This window comes from Dendropsophus ebraccatus, chromosome 14 (genome assembly GCF_027789765.1).
Source record: "Dendropsophus ebraccatus isolate aDenEbr1 chromosome 14, aDenEbr1.pat, whole genome shotgun sequence".
In the NCBI taxonomy this organism is placed as follows: domain Eukaryota; kingdom Metazoa; phylum Chordata; class Amphibia; order Anura; family Hylidae; genus Dendropsophus; species Dendropsophus ebraccatus.
Window position 1 is genome coordinate 25160080 of NC_091467.1, and position 20397 is coordinate 25180476.

The following is a 20397-nucleotide window of genomic DNA, read 5'->3' on the forward strand; positions in this document are numbered from 1 at the left end:
TCTGCGTCCTACCCATGCGGGGCACTGACTAAGAACTAACTTGTAGAGGGGACCTGGCAGAGGGCCAGGGCCCATGTAGAACCACTAAGAAGAGCTATCTGAGCTTCGGCCTTTCTCCTCCAAAGCTCAGCTAAGACTCCCCCTCTCCCAAGGGACTAACTTCCTAACCAGCGCGTGTGCTGTGTTGTGGTTGGGTGGAAAGACTGCAATTGGGAAACGGGAAAGAAAAGAGAGAATAGGGCAGAAGAAAGGAGAAATCCTACTGGACAACAGAATCTGGTATATACATAAACAATAAACTTTTAGTTTACTTCAGCCATGCAGTTTCTAAACCTTAGTTACACACTATAGCGAGCGTTCTAGTGGCCATCTTTAGTAACACAACAGCTTTAGCAAAATCACAGACAAGTACAGGCTTTTACGAAGAGTGTAAATAATAGCAACACCCACAGTGGGACACAACAATTGACATTTTTCTATTTTACCAGACTGTAATACTCAGGTCGTAAATATCACCAAAAAGTCATGTTTCTGGGTCCACTTTAATTCTGTCCATAATATTCATTTTCATTGTATTAGGAATCATGCTTTATTGAAGGTATTTGCTTGAAAGTTTCAAGAACCAACAACTATTTAAAAAAAAAAATGGCATATTCATTCTTTGGTGGCTCTATGAAGCTGTATACTTATAACTATCATACAGTATGTATTATGGAAATTTTACTTACTGGATGTCCTGTTCTTCAAGCAGTCTTTTGTATGTGGTGATCTCCATCTCCAGATGGGTGGTTTGGTCCATAAGAATCTTGTACTCATGGATCTGGCGCTCTAGTTCTGAACGGATCTTCGAGAGCTGATCTTCTACACTGTCTATCAGACTTTGTAAATTTGAAAGTTGAGAGCTAAAGGTTGCTTCGGTCTCTGCAAGGGAGCACTCGAGTGCTGATTTCGAAAATTCCTTGAAGAAACATCAATGAAATATCCATGCTTGTTCATAGCCAGGCAGGGCAGATGAAGCCATTTTATCTTCTAGCCACTATAGTCTCTTTTTAAGGAGATAAATCTATATCTACATAATCAACTAAAATAATAAAATTGACTGTCAGTGCTACAACCACTCATCTCTTTAGTAGGGTTGGTTTTCCTCATTTGTTGGCTCAATGTTCTACTGATAAAATGCATTTTAATGGAAAGCCATATGTTCCATGCTAAGATGACTTTGCAGTTCAATCTCCATGGTCTGCAGGCATCGCTTCAGGTCAATAACTTCAGTTTTCACTGACTGCAGTTGTTCAGAACCAGAAGCCACCTGGCGGTTCAGTTCTTCACTCTGAAAGAGAATGGATATTAACCCCTTAACGACAAAGGGCGTATATTTACGCCCTATTGCCGGTAAGGGTGTTCAGAGCGGGGCCGCGCGGCGGTCACGGGTGCCGCTTGTAGCCCGGGACTACAGGTATTAGCGGGCACGGTCCGATCGCCGTGCCCGCTAACACAGTAATCAGATGCAGCTTTCAAACATGACAGCTGCATCCAATTACCGGATTCAGCTTATCCCTGGTGTCTAGTGGCGGAGATCGCTCCCCTGGGACGTTATCCTGGAGGAGCGATCTCCTTGTTTGAAGCCGGCCGGGGACCGCTCCAAGATGGCGCCGTCCCCGGCTCATATCTATGCTGCAGAGATCTCTATGAGAGATCAGTGCACTTATACTAGAAGTCCCCCAGGGGGGCTTCTAGTATAAGTGTAAAAGTAAAAAAAAAGTATCATTATTAATAAAAAGCTCCCTCCCCTAATAAAAGTCTGAATCACCCCCCTTTTCCCAGGTAATAAATAAAAGTAAATAAATAAATAAATAAACAAACATGTTTGCTATCGCCGCGTGCGTAATCGCCCGAACTATTAATGAATCACATTCCTGATCTCGCACGGTAAACGGCGTCAGCGCAAAAAAATCCCAAAGTGCAAAAGTGCGCATTTTTGGTCGCAATTGTAATAAAATTGTAATAAAAAGCGATCAAAAAGTCGCATATGCGCAATCAAGGTACCGATAGAAAGAACACATCATGGCGCAAAAAATGACACCTCACACAGCCCCATAGACCAAAGGATAAAAGCGTTATAAGCCTGGGAATGGAGCGGTTTTAAGTGACATACACACTCACCGGCCACTTTATTAGGTACACCTGTCCAACTGCACGTTACCACTTAATTTCTAATCAGCCAATCACATGGCGGCAACTCAGTGCATTTAGGCATGTAGACATGGTCAAGACAATCTCCTGCAGTTCAAACCGAGCATCAGTATGGGGAAGAAAGGGGATTTGAGTGCCTTTGAACGTGGCATGGTTGTTGGTGCCAGAAGGGCTGGTCTGAGTATTTCAGAAACTGCTGATCTACTGGGATTTTCACACACAACCATCTCTAGGGTTTACAGAGAATGGTCCGAAAAAGAAAAAACATCCAGTGAGCGGCAGTTCTGTGGGCGGAAATGCCTTGTTGATGCCAGAGGTCAGAGGAGAATGGGCAGACTGGTTCGAGATGATAGAAAGGCAACAGTGACTCAAATAGCCAACCGTTACAACCAAGGTAGGCAGAAGAGCATCTCTGAATGCACAGTACGTCGAACTTTGAGGCAGATGGGCTACAGCAGCAGAAGACCACACCGGGTGCCACTCCTTTCAGCTAAGAACAGGAAACTGAGGCTACAATTTGCACAATCTCATCGAAATTGGACAGTAGAAGATTGGAAAAACGTTGCCTGGTCTGATGAGTCTCGATTTCTGCTGCGACATTCGGATGGTAGGGTCAGAATTTGGCGTCAACAACATGAAAGCATGGATCCATCCTGCCTTGTATCAACGGTTCAGGCTGCAGGTGGTGGTGGTGTCATGGTGTGGGGAATATTTTCTTGGCACTCTTTGGGCCCCTTGGTACCAATTAAGCATCGTTGCAACGCCACAGCCTACCTGAGTATTGTTGCTGACCATGTCCATGCCTTTATGACCACAATGCACCCAATATCTGATGGCTACTTTCAGCAGGATAATGCGCCATGTCATAAAGTTAGAATCATCTCAGACTGGTTTCTTGAACATGACAATGAGTTCACTGTACTCAAATGGCCTCCACAGTCATCAGATCTCAATCCAATAGAGCATCTTTGGGATGTGGTGGAACGGGAGATTCGCATCATGGATGTGCAGCCGACAAATCTGCGGCAACTGTGTGATGCCATCATGTCAATATTGACCATAATCTCTGAGGAATGCTTCCAGCACCTTTTTGAATCTATGCCACAAAGAATTGAGGCAGTTCTGAAGGCAAAAGGGGGTCCAAACCGTTACTAGCATGGTGTACCTAATAAAGTGGCCGGTGAGTGTATTTGTTGACAATGGTTTGAATTTTTTACAGGCCATCAGATACAATATAAGTTATACATGTTACATATCGTTTTAATTGTAACGACTTGAGGAACATATATAACAAGTCAGTTTTACCCCAGGGCGAATGGCGTAAAAACACATTTCCCCCAAGTAAACAAAATGCGTTTTTTTTTTTCAATTTCACTACACATTTATTTTTTTTCTGGTTTCGCAGTATACTTTATGCAAAAATTCAGCCTGTCATTGCAAAGTACAATTAGTGACGCAAAAAATAAGGGCTCATGTGGGTTTCTAGGTGGAAAAATGCAAGTGCTATGGCCTTTTAAGCACAAGGAGGAAAAAACGAAAACACAAAAATAGAAATTGGCTCTGTCTTTAAGGGGTTAAAGGGGTACTCCAGCGTGGGGGCACTTAAGCGCTGGGACCGGATGAGGTGGCCGAGGGAAAGGACGTCCACTCAACTCCCCGGGTCCAGCGGTAGGTCCCGCATCGCGGCGCTCCGGTGCCCGGTTCCCGGCTGCTTCTGGGTGTCTGACGCGGGCCCGAGGCGTGACGTCTCAAGTCCGCTAAGATCCCGCCTCCTTCACTGAGTGGCTGAGCGGACCTGAGACATCACGTCTCGGGCGCGCGTCAGACACCCAGAAGCAGGCGGGAACCGGGCACTGGGGCGCCGCGATGCGGGACCCACCGCTGGAACCGGGGTGGTGAGTGGACGTTTTTTCCCTCGGTCACCTCGGCCCCGGTCCCAGCGCAAATGTGCCCCCACGCTGGAGTACCCCTTTAAGTCACAAATGAACAGAAAGAGAGTAAACACATTCTACTAAGTAAAGTAAAACTGGTAACAGCAATATACCCTAACATTGAACATGCTCTCAACCTCCTTGAGGTTTCTGTCCATCAGGTTTTTTATGCTGTTCCCAAATTTCAAATAGGACTCTGTTGCGGTCCATGGATGGTGCAGCATGGACTGGCACCCATTGATCCTTGCACCCAGCTGGCTGCAAAGAGCAGTAATGTCCTTCCAAAACACAAGACAAAGAAATTTGTTGTGAACCAGCCATAAGTTTCATTGGAAATACTACAGCTACTAGCCACTGTGGACTCCCATACAGCAAAGCTTTTCGGTTGACATGTAGTTATGGCCATTACAGACATCACATTGCTATCTCAAGAAGGGTACAGTTTGGGTTAAATTTTAGGCTTGACTCAAAAGCTCCATTTCCATTTTAAAAAGAACCTGTAAATCCCTGTGCCGGGCTGACAGGCTCCCAACCCCCCCGCTAGAGCCCCCTATACTTACCTGATCACGCCGGGTCCCCCTTCTCGATCCGGTCTAGTGACGAAGATTTCAGCACCCGAAGCCAGGCGCGCACGCTCCTGAGATGAGTCAGACGCTCATAGAGAATGAATGGAGTGTCGGACTCACCATTCATTCTCTATGGGCATCAGACTCATCTCAGGAGCGCGGGCCGGACTTCGGGTGCTGAAATCTCCATCACTGGACCGGATCAGGAAGCGGGACCCAGTGCGTTCAGGTAAGTATAGGGGGCTCTAGCATGGGGTCAGGAGCCTGTCACCCCGGCACTGGGGTGACAGGTCCTCTTTAAGGGTACTCTGGATGAGCTCTAATATAGTTTACCTCTTCTTGGTGTTTCTTCATCTGAAGCAATTCATCCTGTAAACTTTGAAGTTGCATCTCCAGATCTGCCCTCTCTATGGTTAGGCCTTCAAGAACTTTGCGTAATACATTTAAGTCATTCTTGACAAATCTTCTCGGCCTAACTTCGATTTCATATCTTGGACAGCAGCCAGTCTTGAATTATCAATCTGGAGGACAATCCTCACATTTTCGAGAGATGCTGCTGCAATCTGTTATGATACAAATGTTGACCATAGTGTTATGTCATTTTATTGAGATTAAGCTGCCAATCTATCATATCTCCTAGTTCAATATAATTTACATGAACTAAGACTGAATGAATTTATTCTATAGTAGGATCATTGTAAGTAGACCTCTAAACCGTCTTAGTATTTTCAGGCAGTAGTTTTGGTAGTTCAGGCAGTCTAGATTCTGTGTTCACAGACATAACCCAAGCAGTGAATGCTTTAACTGCCCAGGACCTAGTCTAAACATCTCCCTGTACTGCCATGCATATGTCACCAAGTCACCACCATCTTGCATACACATGGTGCCGGATGGTCTATACCTGCTGCTTTTCTATTAATTAACCCATAGATAGCTGCTCCAGGCAATCGGCACTAGTACCAGCAGGCACTAGCACCAGCAGGTTTGCAGGAGATATAGCCATGGACAGATTGAAAGCCATTCACCAGCCGGCCACTCATTCCGTCAGTGTTTTCTCATAGACTTATATTGAAAAATATCAACAGAATGCATGGTCAGCTGGGGATGGCGGCAGCCGCAATCTCTCCACAGTAGGACCAGCTGTGATTAATAACTTTCCTAATGACATGTTTGACATACAGTATGTTTGTATTTGAAATCTGATATCTTGTTCTTAAGAAATGTACAGAGGAGAATAAATGAAGAAGACAATAGCAACAAATTATTGGCCGTGACTTTGGCCTCAATGGTGCTGTAGAAAGATGAATAAACACTGAAGAAGAAGGACAAATCAGGCTACAATGTTACAAGTTAGAGTTTGTTTTGACTTCCAGTGCTACTGTCAGGGTGGGGAGTGTTTGGTCCTTTCATGTATTGGTCAAAGATTGATTTATTGTAAGAACTTTTATAAGGTCTAAAGCTTTTTATACAGCTCACAAAATGTTTAATGTTAATTCCTTCCAGAAAGCATATAAAACACATGAATGCCTTAGTTAAATGTGTATTACCGTAATAAAAATTATTTTTATGCAACACTCCCAGTCTTCCCTATATAAGGAACTAGAGCAGATTGAGGACATAACAAGAAAGCATCAGTAAGACTGATATTATTTAGTTAACCTAATCTTCTGTAACTTCTCATATTCCTCAATCATGAGCCACGGTGCCTATACATCTGCTGGATCCCATCATGGAAGATGTCATGTTGGCAGTCATTCACCTAGGATCTCAACCCACGCCTTTGGTGTTCATCATGGAAAATCTCACAATATTCATCAAAAAAGTGCTCATACTTCTCATCACGTTGGATCCGACATTTCTCACCATGGATATTCTCACAAAGTCCATTATGGTGGAGGATCCCATCTCTCACATCATGGAAGTTCCCACAAAAGCCACCATGAAAGCCATTACAGAGCTCCAAGTGTTCACGGAGGATCAGGAGGCAAAGGAATCTCTATCTCCAAGCATCATGCTTCCCATGGGACCATTCATATTGGTCACCACAGTCATGGGAAAAGCCACAGCCATGGGCTATTTAGTGTCAATGAGAAAGAAACCATGCAGCATCTGAATGATCGTCTGTCATCCTATTTGGATAAAGTTCGATCTCTAGAGCAACAAAATGCCCAACTGGAAGGAAATATTCGTGACTGGTATGAGAGGAATCAACCAAGCTTCTTACCTGACTTCAGCTGCTTCTTCAGGACTATCCAAGAGCTACAAAACCAGGTAAAATGATCCATGTACACAATATGGTCAATGGCTATGAATTCCCTAAGTGTGTTTCCAATTCTAAATTTTTTTCTTAATTTTCTATAGATTTTTTCAACACGGGTAGAAAATGCTCGCATTGAGCTCCAAATCGACAATGCTAGGCTGGCAGCAGATGATTTCAGAAACAAGTAAGTTATAAATGTGACATGTGTTTAAGACGTAATAGATTATAAAAGGGAAGATATATTATACTTTTATTCTCACGTCTTAAGGTTTGAAATGGAACGCCAGTTAAGTCAGACTGTTGAGGCTGATGTGAATGGCTTGAGGATACTTCTAGAAGAGCTGAATCGGGAGATCTGCTGCCTGGAGAGTCAGGTTCAACACCTCCAAGAAGAACTGCAACACATGAAGAGAAACCATGATGAGGTAAAATACATGGAAAAATGATCATCCAAAGTAACCAATGTATACAGATATTTCCCCAAAAGATCATCATGGAAAATATTTAGTGGTAGAACACAGCAAGACCATGATGTTCTAAACAAGTATTGTTATAGAAAATGTTTGTGGTCCCTATTAAAGAGTTGATATTGTCAACCCCCTCCCCCTACTCTTTGTGAAATTATCCACACCATCCACAAACTTAGATCCTGCACATTTGATATTTTTCTGTATAAAGCTTGTCTGTGTCTTCTTTCTGCTCTAAAACTATTGCATTTCATTATCTGAAGAGATAACATGGGGGGGGGGGGGTGACAGTATTACGATAGTTGAGCGTTACTGACAAGTCATCTTCATCACAATTTATATAATGATATATATGCTGAAGAACATCAACCTTCAAGAACCATTGATGGCGTTCCAAACCTGAACCAAGGAGCTTCATGGCAGAAGGACGTCCTACCACACTTTCTTTTGTCAATTATACCAATATTTCATTACATTAATAGAATGATATTGGACATCATGGATTTTCTATTCACAGGAAGTAAACTCCCTACGAGCTCAACTGGGTGCCAGAATCAATGTAGAAGTTGATGCAGCTCCATCTGTAGATCTGAACAGAACCTTAGATGAGATAAGACAACAATATGAGAACCTGATGGAAAGGAATCTAAGAGAAGTAGAAGCAATGTTTCGCCAAAGGGTATGTTGTGTTTAACTGCTTATATCCAGACAGGTGCATGACTGCCAATAGACCCATCATATCTCAGATGTTAGTTTGTGGAAGGTAAAGGAAACATAAAACATTACTGTTATTTCTAGTCACTTTTTACATGTCCTCGGCCATGTCAAAACTTATTGATCTCACTGGGTCTCACTCCTCAGTGAGCAATATTAATACTTTAAGTTGTATATCTCCATGCCAGTTACCTTTGCATACATTTCTAAACCCATTTAATTTTTTGACCACCTCACATTTGAGGCCTATACTATGGTCCTTTTTACATTTTCAACATTTAAACCTCATGTTGGTCCCCATCACCATGAAGCTATTTGTACCTCATATCATTCAATATGTGAAGGTGACATAAAGTCCCTTACCTACCTGGTTTTACCCAAAGAGGGCCACTACGACAATTAAAAAAAGGTCTAATGCCCCTTTTTCTTACTCAAAGTTGTAGTCTCATTCAGAAAGTCAGAATTTCTTCTTTTCCCTACATATAGACAGAAGAACTCAACCGAGAGGTTGCATCCGGTTCTGAGCAGCTGCAGTCTGTCCAAACTGAAGTCATTGATCTGAAACGCAAAATTCAAACCTTGGAGATTGAACTACAGAGTCAGTTGAGCATGGTAGGTGCTGCAGAACATTGAAGTTGAAGCTCCTGGGCCCTTTATCTATTATGCATCATGCATAACATTGGTTTCCTATTATATGACCATGGTCATTATGTGATCATGCTCAAGAAAAAACATATTTAATAAATTATTTGATAAACTCTATTTAATGATAACTTTTTACTAATACTTTCTCAATACCATTCTAGAAATCTGCTCTGGAGGGCACATTAGCAGAGACAGAAGCTACATTCGGATCCCAACTTGCCCAGCTACAAGGTCTCATCAACAACGTAGAATGTCAACTGACTCAGATCCGATCTGATCTAGAACGTCAGAACCATGAGTACAAAATCCTTATGGACCAAAAGACCCACCTGGAGATGGAGATCGCTACCTACAAACGTCTGCTGGAAGGTCATGATATCCAGTAAGTATCTAGCCAAGTATCTAAAGTCAGATTTTAGATCAACTAAACCCTTGATTTTTGAGTATAGTGACATTAGTGTTAGACTTTATCCTATTATTAAAAAAATATTGCTGTACTTAAGTTGCTCATTTTTTACTTTTTCAGTGCATCAGATCATCATGTTTCTTTGGCCAAACATGGTACGTAATATTTTCTTTATAGCTTAGATTAAACTGTGCCCCTCATTATGATACCTGGACCTGGTGTTTGTTGTACCCACTGTGTCCTTTCCTTAACTCTTAGGTACAGACATAACTTTCTATGCTTTCCTATAGCTATTCTTTCTCCTTGGATCAATTCCCAACCCCTTGTTTGTAAACTATCCATTTCCTCTGGATACAGAGGTTGTGCACAGGCTACCTTATAGCAATGTAGTATAACAAGACAAGATGGCACTTCGCTGGTTGGTGGTGCTCAAAAAAAATCCAGAGAAGTATAGAAAAGAATCCTGGCACTCACCTCATACAGTTTATTATTTATTTAGTGTAGTACACATCAATACGGATCAAGTACGCATTCCGGCCTGCATGGCCTTTATCAGCTTGGCCAAGCTAATCAAGACCATGTAGGCCGAAACACATACTTGATCTGTATTGATGTGCACTACACTGAATAAGTAAGCAACTATATGAGGTGAGTGCCAGGATTAATTTCTACACCTTATAGTAAAGGGCATGGGGTCCCCTCTCTCTAAGGGGCCTCTAACAGCCACATGTCTATGTCTTTTCTGTATAACTTCATCCCATGCAGGACTAAAGAACCTTAGGGGCCTCTGTTTTGTGAACTCTCTTTTTCACCTCAAACAGGTTCTCTCCCCTGCGTATTAAAGGGAAGCTATCAGCTCTAGATCATGTATAGAGATTCAGACATGTTCAGATACCTCATAGGAAGACAAAACAAGGGATACCTGACATTTAGCTAAAAGATGTATAGTAATAAAATCATGTTTTCCAAGTGTGATAAAGGTGCTGAGCAGCAGCATTCATGCCTCCTCACAGAGCTGGAAGCCAAAGCCTGTACATCAATCATGCAGAGCATAGAAAGGATGGAGAAAGCATGCATGCTGCAGCTCAGCACAGCCTCTATGACACTTGGCTTGGCAGTAAAACATGATTTTATAACCATGCAAGTAGTCATATACTAAGAAACAAGTATTGTGTGTTTTATCTACCTCTATCAGCTATCTAACCATGTTTGCAGCTATAAGCATGATATAAAGCTATCAGATTCCCTTTAATGCTTTGTCCCTTCAAACTTTTACACACAGACCTTCTATAATTGTGTTGTTTTTTTTTTTATTGAGTTTGTTAGCACTATTTAATATGCTAATACTTTAGTTTGACCTTTCGTGGAATAAAATTCATCTTTTACTTTCAGGATCCCACCACTCAGTGAAGACTTACCATGCTGCAAGCCATGTCCATAGCAAATGCTAATGGTTGACCACCCTTCTTTAAAGATTGTTCGTCACTCCTAGATGAACCTCTGTCTATATTCTACACACCCTTTATGAGCTAAGCTTCTGATGGACATGAATGAGATACACTACACTTCACATGTGATAGACACCAAAACTCTTTGGAGTAGATTGCGGTAGGTGGTAAATAAAGAGTTATAGGCTATATATATACAGAGGCAGCATAGCTGTTTTCATATTTATAGTCATATTGGATAAATAAATAATTCTAATAGTATATGCTTTCGAAAATGAACACATACAGTATTGTATAAAAAGCTAGACAAGTACAGTATATGTTACTATTTCCCATGTATCACGTGTAGAAGTCATGTCTCTCATGTCATTGTACATTAAACTCTTTTTCTGTTTCATGCAAATGGTTGTCATGTGTCTTCCTTACCAATATATACTCTACTAAGCAAAATGATACATTCAGTGTTTCTGCAAGGAAATATACATACAAAACAAGGGACTTTGTGCATGATGCTAGTGCCTAAAACTTGCTAGTATTCAGCAATATCCCGAAGTGCCAGTCATCGCTAAGGCCACCCACCTACCCACCTTCTTTCCTCCATCAGTCTCTGTCCAGCATGCATTTGATACTGGAATGATGTCCTCCTCCAGCATTTCCAACCACCCTTACGAAGTCCACAACAGCCACCATCCTGCACCCCCAGTGACCACCACCTGGCTACAGGGGCTATAAACGGCTACAGGGGGTACAATTGGCTACAGGAGGTATACTGTATCTGACTACAGGGGGTATTACCGGCTACAAGGGGTACAATTGACTATAGGAGCCAAATCTGACTACAGGGAGGACAACCGGCTACAGGGGGTATAATTGTCTACAGGAGGTATATCTGACTACAGGGGGAATAACCAGCTACAGAGGATATAACTGGCTACAGCTGGTATATCTAGCTACAGGGGATATAACTGGCTACAGGAGGTATATCTGACTACAGAGGGTATAACCAGCTACAGGGAGGAAAATTGGCTAAAGGAGGTATATCTAGCTACATGGGGAATACCTGGCTACTTATCACGGCCGCCCGCTACGCTCACCAACCGGCCCGCTCTCTTTCACCCACCGCAGGAGCTCTCACACATCCCCTCGGGCTGCTGCTTCTGTCTCTTCTCCAGCTCCCGGCGCCTGGTCCATGCGCCACCGCGTCCCTGCATCTCTGAGCCGGTGAGCGCGTCCCCGGCTCCTAGGGCGCACGCACACTCCGGTTCTGCTATGTCCTAAAGGGACTGCATCCCTATTATTGGTCTGGCCATTCCCTGCCCTAATAAAGTCTGCCCCTTCCTGTTCCTCCTTGTCCGATCTATAGTGCCCTTTTACCTATCAGAGAAAGCGTTCATTATACAGTGATTCCTAGTGTACCAGTCCTCCTGCTTACGTTCCACGATTCTGTTTTGTCTGCCGCCAGCCCTGACCTTCCTGCCTGTACCTGACCACGTCCCTGGCCTACGACTTTGTATCCTACCTCTCCTCGCCACTAACACAAGCAAGTTGCGCCAGAGGTAGCAACCTGAGGCTCCCCAGCCGCAGCAAACGCATCCTTCCTTGTGAAGACCAGCGGCCCCTTGGACTCCGCTCCCTGGTACATCTTAAATACCATCGCTTGTGTAGGTTACGCAGATCCACTGCCTCCAGTCGTGACACTACTGAGTAATTTTTACTGGCTACATGGCACCTATCTGGTGACAGAAACTGTGTCTGGCTTCAGGGCTTCAGGGGGATATTATTACTGGGACATACAGATCAGTCCAATTTTTAAAGGGAATCTGATCTGGGAAGGGACTGCTGGACAGTAAACAAAGCCTATGGTGGCAGTGTGATCTCTGCCCTTTTAGTCAACATTTATAACTGATCGCTTCCTTGGCGGGTACTCGGTTAGAACGGCATGGGGGTTCTCAGGCAGAACAGTTTAAGAAACACTGTTATATAGTATAAAAATATCATGCTCAGGTTGGAGTGAAACTTCTCTTAGCAGCAGCTGAGGACATCTAGTGGATTCACAACTCTGTAGCAGCATCAGCGTGACCTTACACGTATTTGGCATCAGAAGCAAATGAAAGTCATTAAAGTCTTTGAACATTAGACATCATATACATTGTAATGCTTTTCATACAATTTTTCATCTTATAATTGCTAACTCTTGTATTACTTGGTTGGAAATTGTATGGGCAACCAGTAGGCATTTCCTTTAACCCATACAGTATTAAAGGGGAACTCTGGATAAGAAAAACTTGTTTTCTACTAAAAGTACATTAAAAGTTATATAGATGTGTATATACAATGTATTACCGTATCTGTACGGTTCTGCCACACTGGTAGCTGATAGAAATCGAAGAAGTGAAGAAATATGGCCCCTGTGCCAATCCACATTGTCTCTTACTCCCACTGCTCTCCTACCTTAGGAGACAAATGTTCCATGCCTCTGTCTCACATTGTGTGTGTCTGCTGAGATCAGGCTGATGATGCAGACAGGGGGCAGGGTGTGATTCACCATCTCAGACTGGCCAGAAGCAGGTGTTTCAACTTCGCTGATTGTGTAAAAGTCTACAGAGAAATTAGGGCTGTGTTCACACATGTTGGAGTGTCATTGCAGTACTGCAGCATCTGCACAAAAATGATACAGTAACACAAATAGATAATGCTAAACAGCAGAGAGGATAAAAAACGGCACTGCCAATCCCACCTGCACAAAAAACAAGGCATAAACAGTATAACCAATGTAAGATAATATTGGATAATTTCCTTATTGTGGGGCTCAACTTCAAAGAGAAAAGATGCTTGATGATAATATGTGCGTGGAGATGAACAGAAAAGAAAAGAAAAAAAATATATAATTTAAAAAGTTCTTTACTTTATTCCAATATCAGCATTACAGGACCACAATGAAATGATAAAGTACTGCAGATAATTCAGTAACACAATGAAACTGCAATGTGTGAACACAGCCTAGATGTTCTGCAACAGCTTTGGGCGGGGAATAGGCAGGGTGGAGGACTGTGATGGAACAGCTGAGGGAAAGCAATGCATTCTGGAACCTGTAGTACTGAGTACATCTGCTCAACCAGGAAATACAGAAACACAAAACAGAACAAAAAAACCCCAAACAAATGGATTTTTGGTAGTTTCAAAACTGGGATAGAAAGGTAAGTATTGTTATATGCTTCAGCAGAAGTTTCATTTTTTTTTACCTGTACCCGGAGTTCCCCTTTAAGATTTGTTTAAACAATGGAATGATCTTACCATAGTTGATTTAGACATTTTGGACCTACATACATAGCACTTGTATCTATAGACCCTAGTCCAGTAAAGGCTGTGGGCCATAGTTCCCGGCTGGTCATCAAAAATAGACATAATAAAAATGGGGAAAAAAATCACATCACTGTGATATTTTTTAAGCCAACCAAAAAGTATTACTTGCAAGCAACTGCAAGGAAGATCAGTCTCTATGATATCTTATAGACCACTACAACTACTGTAAAGGTCCTAGTATACGGGTCAATAAAGGCCCAATCAATATTGTAAACTAGCACCGATCTGCTAGATTACTGGGTCTAATACACGGCCCGACAATCGTTTAGCAAGGGCTGCACAGACATCATTATCGATGTCCATGCAACCCTTGCCCAAACAGTTAATAGTTTACTTGTCCACGCTCCTGCAGCCACGGAATCAGGAAACATGCAGAGTGCAGGAGAGTTCATCGGCCGTGCATCGCTCTTACATGTAGCGATGTGTGGTTGGCGGCTGATGATTTTAGGTCTGGACCTAAAGAAACGATCAGCCAACAATTGTTTCATCGGCTGATCATTGTCTCTACTACACTGAGCAATAATCGTTCCATTTCGGGACCATTCGGCCAATTTTCGCTCCGTGTAATAGGGCCCTAACTTCCTTCCAAGGTACCCTTCTTGTCAGATAGGAAATAACACGCTTATTTGTGGAGGCTTGACTTCTGGGACCTCCCCGATCCAGTGAACTGTCTCTAAATGGTAAGAGGACACCATGTATGTATGTATGGCCAGTGCTTCAATTAATCTCTCTGGGGCGTTTGCACATTGCTAAACTAAGCAGTGGAGGGAGAACCGATGCACCGGTGCACGAGTGGTGCGTTCCATTTATACATCAGTGTGTTAAAGTTCAACTATAGGCTATGTTTTGTAAGTTGATGTAGCCAAGGTTCGTGGATGGTTCCTATGACTTGGGGTCTTCATATAGGCTATGTTCACACTACGTAAAAGTAAGGCCGTTGTTGATCCTGGCCGCAAATACCTGACATGTCAGTTTTCTGCTGACGCAATTCAATGAATTGCGGCCGTAGGAAAGCCCTGCCAGTTCACAGAGTGAAGCGCGCGGCTCCGGCCGCTTGCTTCACTGCATGCTATGGGAAGCTCTGATGCAGGCGCGTGCTGATGCGCCCGCATCAGAGCTCTGCGGCCGCAGAGAAAGAGATAGAGAAAACTACCTTCTGTGTTTTGTCCTAGCTGGTGGTCCATGTCGGTCCATGAGGATATATATTGCTGTGACTTTATCCTGTGCCTCCAGACAACCATTACCTTTACAGCCTATCCACAACATATATGATGGATTGGCACACAAGACAGAAGACTAGACCCTACAAGCCATGTGTTCATCAGATAAGTCAAATACATAAAAGAACGTGCGCAAATATCAGAAAAACATCTACATAAAATATTCACTTGAGTGTTTTATTGTGCATTTTTGCTTTGGCACATGACACGTTAGACGATTATGTAGGCACAGAAATATGTTATTGTACATCTATCAATATAGGTTTATTATTGGTGATAATTGGATTGGATTGTACAATTATAGTTTTTATCATGTATTATTTTATTTTATGATTATAGGTTGCACACTAGTTATTAATTCATCATTCGATCATGTACTATCATTATTATTTATAGCATTGTATTCACTTTATGTAATTTACATTGTGGGCTGGCACACTTTCTATGATATAAGAATATCACCTAATAATGGCATTACGTATTTTTGCAGGTATTATTGCACTTTGCACTTCCATTCATTATAGTCACATTATGATTCTTAGAGCATTTCTTTACTTAGATTGTTATTAGCTGCTATGATAGCCCAGGGGGTGGTAACTGTAGGAGGCAGGTAGAAGCTGTAGGAGGCAGGAAGAATCCACATCTGTGTACCTACCAATATCTACTTACTGTTCTGCCTTAGGCCGGGTTCACACAACATAAGACACTGGCCGTTCTGTGACCCGGCCGTGTGACAGAGTGGCCAGTGTCAGTGAACATCATCCCAGCCAATACTGCAGTACAGGCCAGATAAACATCATTTATGTTGAATTGGAGATTGTGGCCGGAGCTGCACCTTCCATTGTTTGAACTGACAGTTCTGTGTGGCCGCTATTCAATGAATGGCGGCCGCACAAAACTGACATGTCAGCTTTTCTTGCGGCTGCTATGCATCCCGGACAGAGTGTATACTGTGTGTATACACTCCGGCCGAGATCCCATTGATTTTGGCGCAATGCATATTTTGAATTAATCACGGACATTGATGCAAAGCGCAACAACGGCCATGATTACTTAAAAATATACGTTGTGTGAACGAGGCCTTAGGCTGGGTTCACACTACGTATATTTCAGTCAGTATTGTTATCCTCATATTACAACCAAAACCAGGAGTGGATTGAAAACACAGAAAGGATCTGTTCACACAATGTTAAAATTGAGTGGATGGCCGCCATTTAATGGCAAATATTTGCTGTTATTTTAAAACAACGCCTGTTATATTGAAATAATGGCCTTTATTTACTGTTATATGGCGGCCATCCACTCAATTTCACCATTGTGTGAACAGATCCTTTCTGTGTTTTTAATCCACTCCTGGTTTTGGTTGCAATATGAGGACCACAATACTGACTGAAATATACGTAGTGTGAACCCAGCCTTAAAGTGTACATGTCGTTATAACTTTCAAAATTTAAATCAGCAGTAGATGTGGTATGAAGCAAGTTTGCAATATACACTCTTTTTTAATTTTTTTTTAATTATCATGGAAAACATGGCACTTCCTGTGTTCCGACTCTTTTTTTCCGAAGAGTCTAAGCACAGGAAGTGCCATGTTTCACATGATAATTAAAAAATAACAATAATGAATTTAAATTGCAAACTTGCAATCTACTGTTAATTTAAATTTTGAAAGTGAAAACTACAGTGACACTTTAACCTCTTCAAGTCAGTAATATGTATACATACGTTCTTACGCAGATGCCCAGTGCTGCAGGAACGTATATATTCGTTCCTGACTGTGAGGGGCCTATCAATGTGTCCAGAGCCAAGGATACTGACAGAAAGCTGCAATCCCGCAGCTGCCTGTCATTAACCCCTTTATAGCGATCGCAGCGTTTAAGGAAGTCAATAACAGGTTAAGCACCTGTCACTGACTGATCACTTGTACCGACGGGCTGGGGTAAGACATTTTCCGTCATGTCTGATCGGCGTTCTGTTCATAGAGTCTGCTCTCAGGCAGACTCTATGTACAGATCGCCAACGGTATTCATCCCAATAGCATTCATCAGTATATGCAATCTAATGATTGCATGTATAACTGTAAAATAAAAGCATTTAAAAAAGTGTAATTAAAAAAAAGTTTTTAAAAGTATTTTATAAAAACCCTTATAACCCCCCCCCCCCCCCCAATAAAAGCACTATGGCTCTTGGAAGGCAGGGAAGAACATTGCATTAATTTGACCCAGATATCTGGGCACTAGGGATGGTCTGAACCGAGTTCAGACGGGGTTCGTATGAACCCGAACCATCCGCAATGATTACCGCTGTCTACCCGCTCCGTGCAGCGGGCGGATCCAGCGGGAGGAATGCCTGGAAAACTGGGATACAGCCATAGCCATAGGCTGTATCCAAGTTTTCCAGGCGGTCCTCCCGCTGGATACGCCCGCTGCACGGAGCGGGCAGACAGCGGGAATCCGATGCCGAGCATTCGGGTTCAGCCGAACCCGAACTTCGGCGGGTTCGGACCATCCCTACTGGGCACCAATGGCCTCGGTCATGAAAGGGTTAACTAAACACCATCACCCCTGCTGAGTTCACTTAATGCCTGTCTACTATAAGAAAAAGAAAGGAAATCCAAACAACATGGAAGTACGACCTAATAAATCACCCAATTATTTTTCATAATATATATAGCACATAGCAGCCAGTCAGGTTTAGACTTTTATGAGACTATTTTGGCTATTATACAAAAATAGACCAGTAATTGTACAGGTAAACTCAGCATCAATTTTATTGTCTAACAACTTCTTGAATATTACTTTGTTCTTAAAGTGAAAGTACCATGCTGATATTTGACCATATTACAGTGAGATTAATTGTATTATCCTGGAAAATGCCTTCAAGCTAAGTTCACACTACATATAATTTCTTTAAACAGTGGCTGTAGTTGCAGTCTTGAAACCACTGCCATTATTTAATGAAATTGCCGATCACATTGATTACTAGGGAAATTTCGGCCTGAGTGTATACACTCTGTATACACTCTGGCCGGGAGTCAATGCAGCCGCAGAAAAAACTGACATGTCAGTTTTGTGCGGCTGGTATTCATTGAATAGCAGCCACACAAGACTGACAGAGCAAACAATCTAAAGTGCAGCTCCGGCCCACTTTACATTGTCGGCTTTGGGTAATTGAAATGTGGGCACACCCGAATGTGCCCACCTCCCAATTAAAAAGAAATGAAGTTTATCTGGCCGGAATGAACTTCACTGACACCAGTCATTCTGTGACACGGCCGTGTCACAGAACGGCCGGTGTCATACGTTGTGTAAACCCGGCCTCAAGGCGAACATGCTATACACCTTCAGTGGATGTCAGTCAATGTTAATTTAGTATACACCTGCCTTTAGTATATCACCTGCCTCAAAGCCTTAAAAGGAAGGGGCAGGCTGTTTAAGATAGCTCCAGCAGCAGCTATTCACTGGGTAGGACACTTCAAAATTTAACAGGGTCAACTATCTGGAGAGCTGGATTAAAGTCAGCAGTAGGGATGAGCGGACCAGTCGATATTCAGGTTTCACAGGTTCGGCGGAACTGGGGAAAAAAAAAACAGTTCAGGTATGAAATAGATAGTTCAACATGGAGGAGGAGACAATTACCTTTCCCCATAATAGGCCATGTTTGATCTTTATATTCAGTTCCTCTCTTATCTTCCCATGTCACTAGATAAAGACATCTGAGTTAGGTCTACTTTGGTCTGCCCCTATTTAGACCCCATAGGCAAGCCAACCAAAATTTTGAATGGTAAAATAGGGACATCTATGGTTCGGTGTGCAAATTATCAAGTTTTTCAGGTATATCTACACACATAATAAGTTTGACCACAGTGCCCTCTTCCAGTACTGGTTTCACAAATCCCGAAAAAAGAGATTAGGCTGATTCTGATTGATTTGCAAAATTTTAAGCAAATTTGATGTTATCCAAATCAATTTTGTACGAATACACAACGAGGTGATCGATTAGACATAAGCCTTATGCTTTGGTAACCTTTTTATTGCAGACAGGGTGTTAAGAGGAGAACGCATGAGGTATAAATCTCTGAATTCTATTAGTAGTTGTCATCTTTTACACCTAAAATAATAGGCAACTTAATTTTAGTGTGAAGCCAATTAAATAAGGCTAGTGGAAACATATGTCAAAGCTCATAAAAAGACATCAGAATATAAGCACATGATTTTCATAAAAAAATAATTCTGCTTGTTTGTACTTTTATTGGGCACGCGGGTTAACCATTTAACTAACGTAAAAATGCTAAAAAAATATATATATACAATACATTTGGTGAGTCTTCAAACCCTTTCACTTTTTTCACATTTTGTTATGTCACGGACTTGCCCTAAAATGAAAACAAAATCCAGTATCCCTGTCATTCTGCCTTCAATGCCCCAAAGAAAGTAAAAATGGAAGGCTAGAAATCTTTGGGAATTTATTAAATAAAAAACATTGTATTAAGTATTCCGACTCTTTACTCGGTCTCTTCTTTGCAGATCCTCTAGTCAGGTTGGATGGGGGCCGTTGTTGGACGCTGTCTCTACAGAGATGTTCAAGGTCTCTCCAGGTCTCTCCAAAGCAGGACTCTGGCTGGGTCACTCAAGGACATTCACAGCTACTTCTGTGTTGTCTTGGCTACGTACTTAGGGTCAATGTCTTGTCGAACCTTTGTCTCAGAGGTAAAAATCCCTCAGGTTTTCAATATGAATATGTCTGTACTTTTCTCTATTCAGCTTTCCCTATATTATGACCAGTCTCTCTCCCTGAGGCATGATGCTGCTCCCACCATTTCACTGTAGGGATGTATGGGGCAGGTGATGGGCAGTTCCTGGCTTCCTGCAGACAAGATGCTTATAATTTAGGCCAAAAAGTTCAATCTTGGTTTCATCAGACCAGAAAAGTCCTGTTTCTCACATTATGAGAGTCTTTTGGATGTTTTTTTCCAAACTCCAGACTGTCATGTGTCTTTTTTTAGGAGGGGCTTCGTTAAGTCCTGATTGATGGAGTATTGCAGTGATGGCTGACCTCTTGGAAGTTTCTTCCATCTACACATAGGATCTTTGGACCATTGGGTTCTTGGTCACTTATTTTACCAAGGCTCTTCTTCCCTGATTACTTAGTTTAGTGGGATGGTGAGACCTGGTTGTTCCAAAC

General features: G+C 42.3%; 1 protein-coding gene and 1 pseudogene across 1 annotated transcript; one reads left to right on the forward strand and one right to left on the reverse strand.

Annotated features, from left to right (window-relative positions):
• Positions 1–724: 724 nt before the first annotated feature.
• Positions 725–6577, reverse strand: LOC138771849 (keratin, type I cytoskeletal 42-like; annotated as a pseudogene).
• Positions 6578–6790: 213 nt separating this feature from the next.
• LOC138771850 (keratin, type I cytoskeletal 14-like) lies at positions 6791–10633 on the forward strand. The gene is made up of 8 exons (XM_069951855.1): positions 6791–6961; positions 7052–7134; positions 7219–7375; positions 7935–8096; positions 8618–8743; positions 8938–9158; positions 9303–9337; positions 10575–10633. Exons 1-8 carry the CDS (start codon positions 6791–6793, stop codon positions 10631–10633), a joined length of 1014 nt encoding a protein of 337 aa, XP_069807956.1.
• The last annotated feature ends 9764 nt before the right edge of the window (positions 10634–20397 follow it).

What these genes read in the sequence shown, in the direction of transcription:
- LOC138771850 (XM_069951855.1), top strand. Translation starts at nt 6,791, where the DNA reads ATGCAGCATCTGAATGATCGTCTGTCATCCTATTTGGATAAAGTTCGA. An exon ending in TGAAGAGAAACCATGATGAG is followed by an intron (nt 7,376 to 7,934) that starts GTAAAATACATG and finishes TTCTATTCACAG; the next exon opens with GAAGTAAACTCCCTACGAGC. An exon ending in AAGCAATGTTTCGCCAAAGG is followed by an intron (nt 8,097 to 8,617) that starts GTATGTTGTGTT and finishes CCCTACATATAG; the next exon opens with ACAGAAGAACTCAACCGAGA.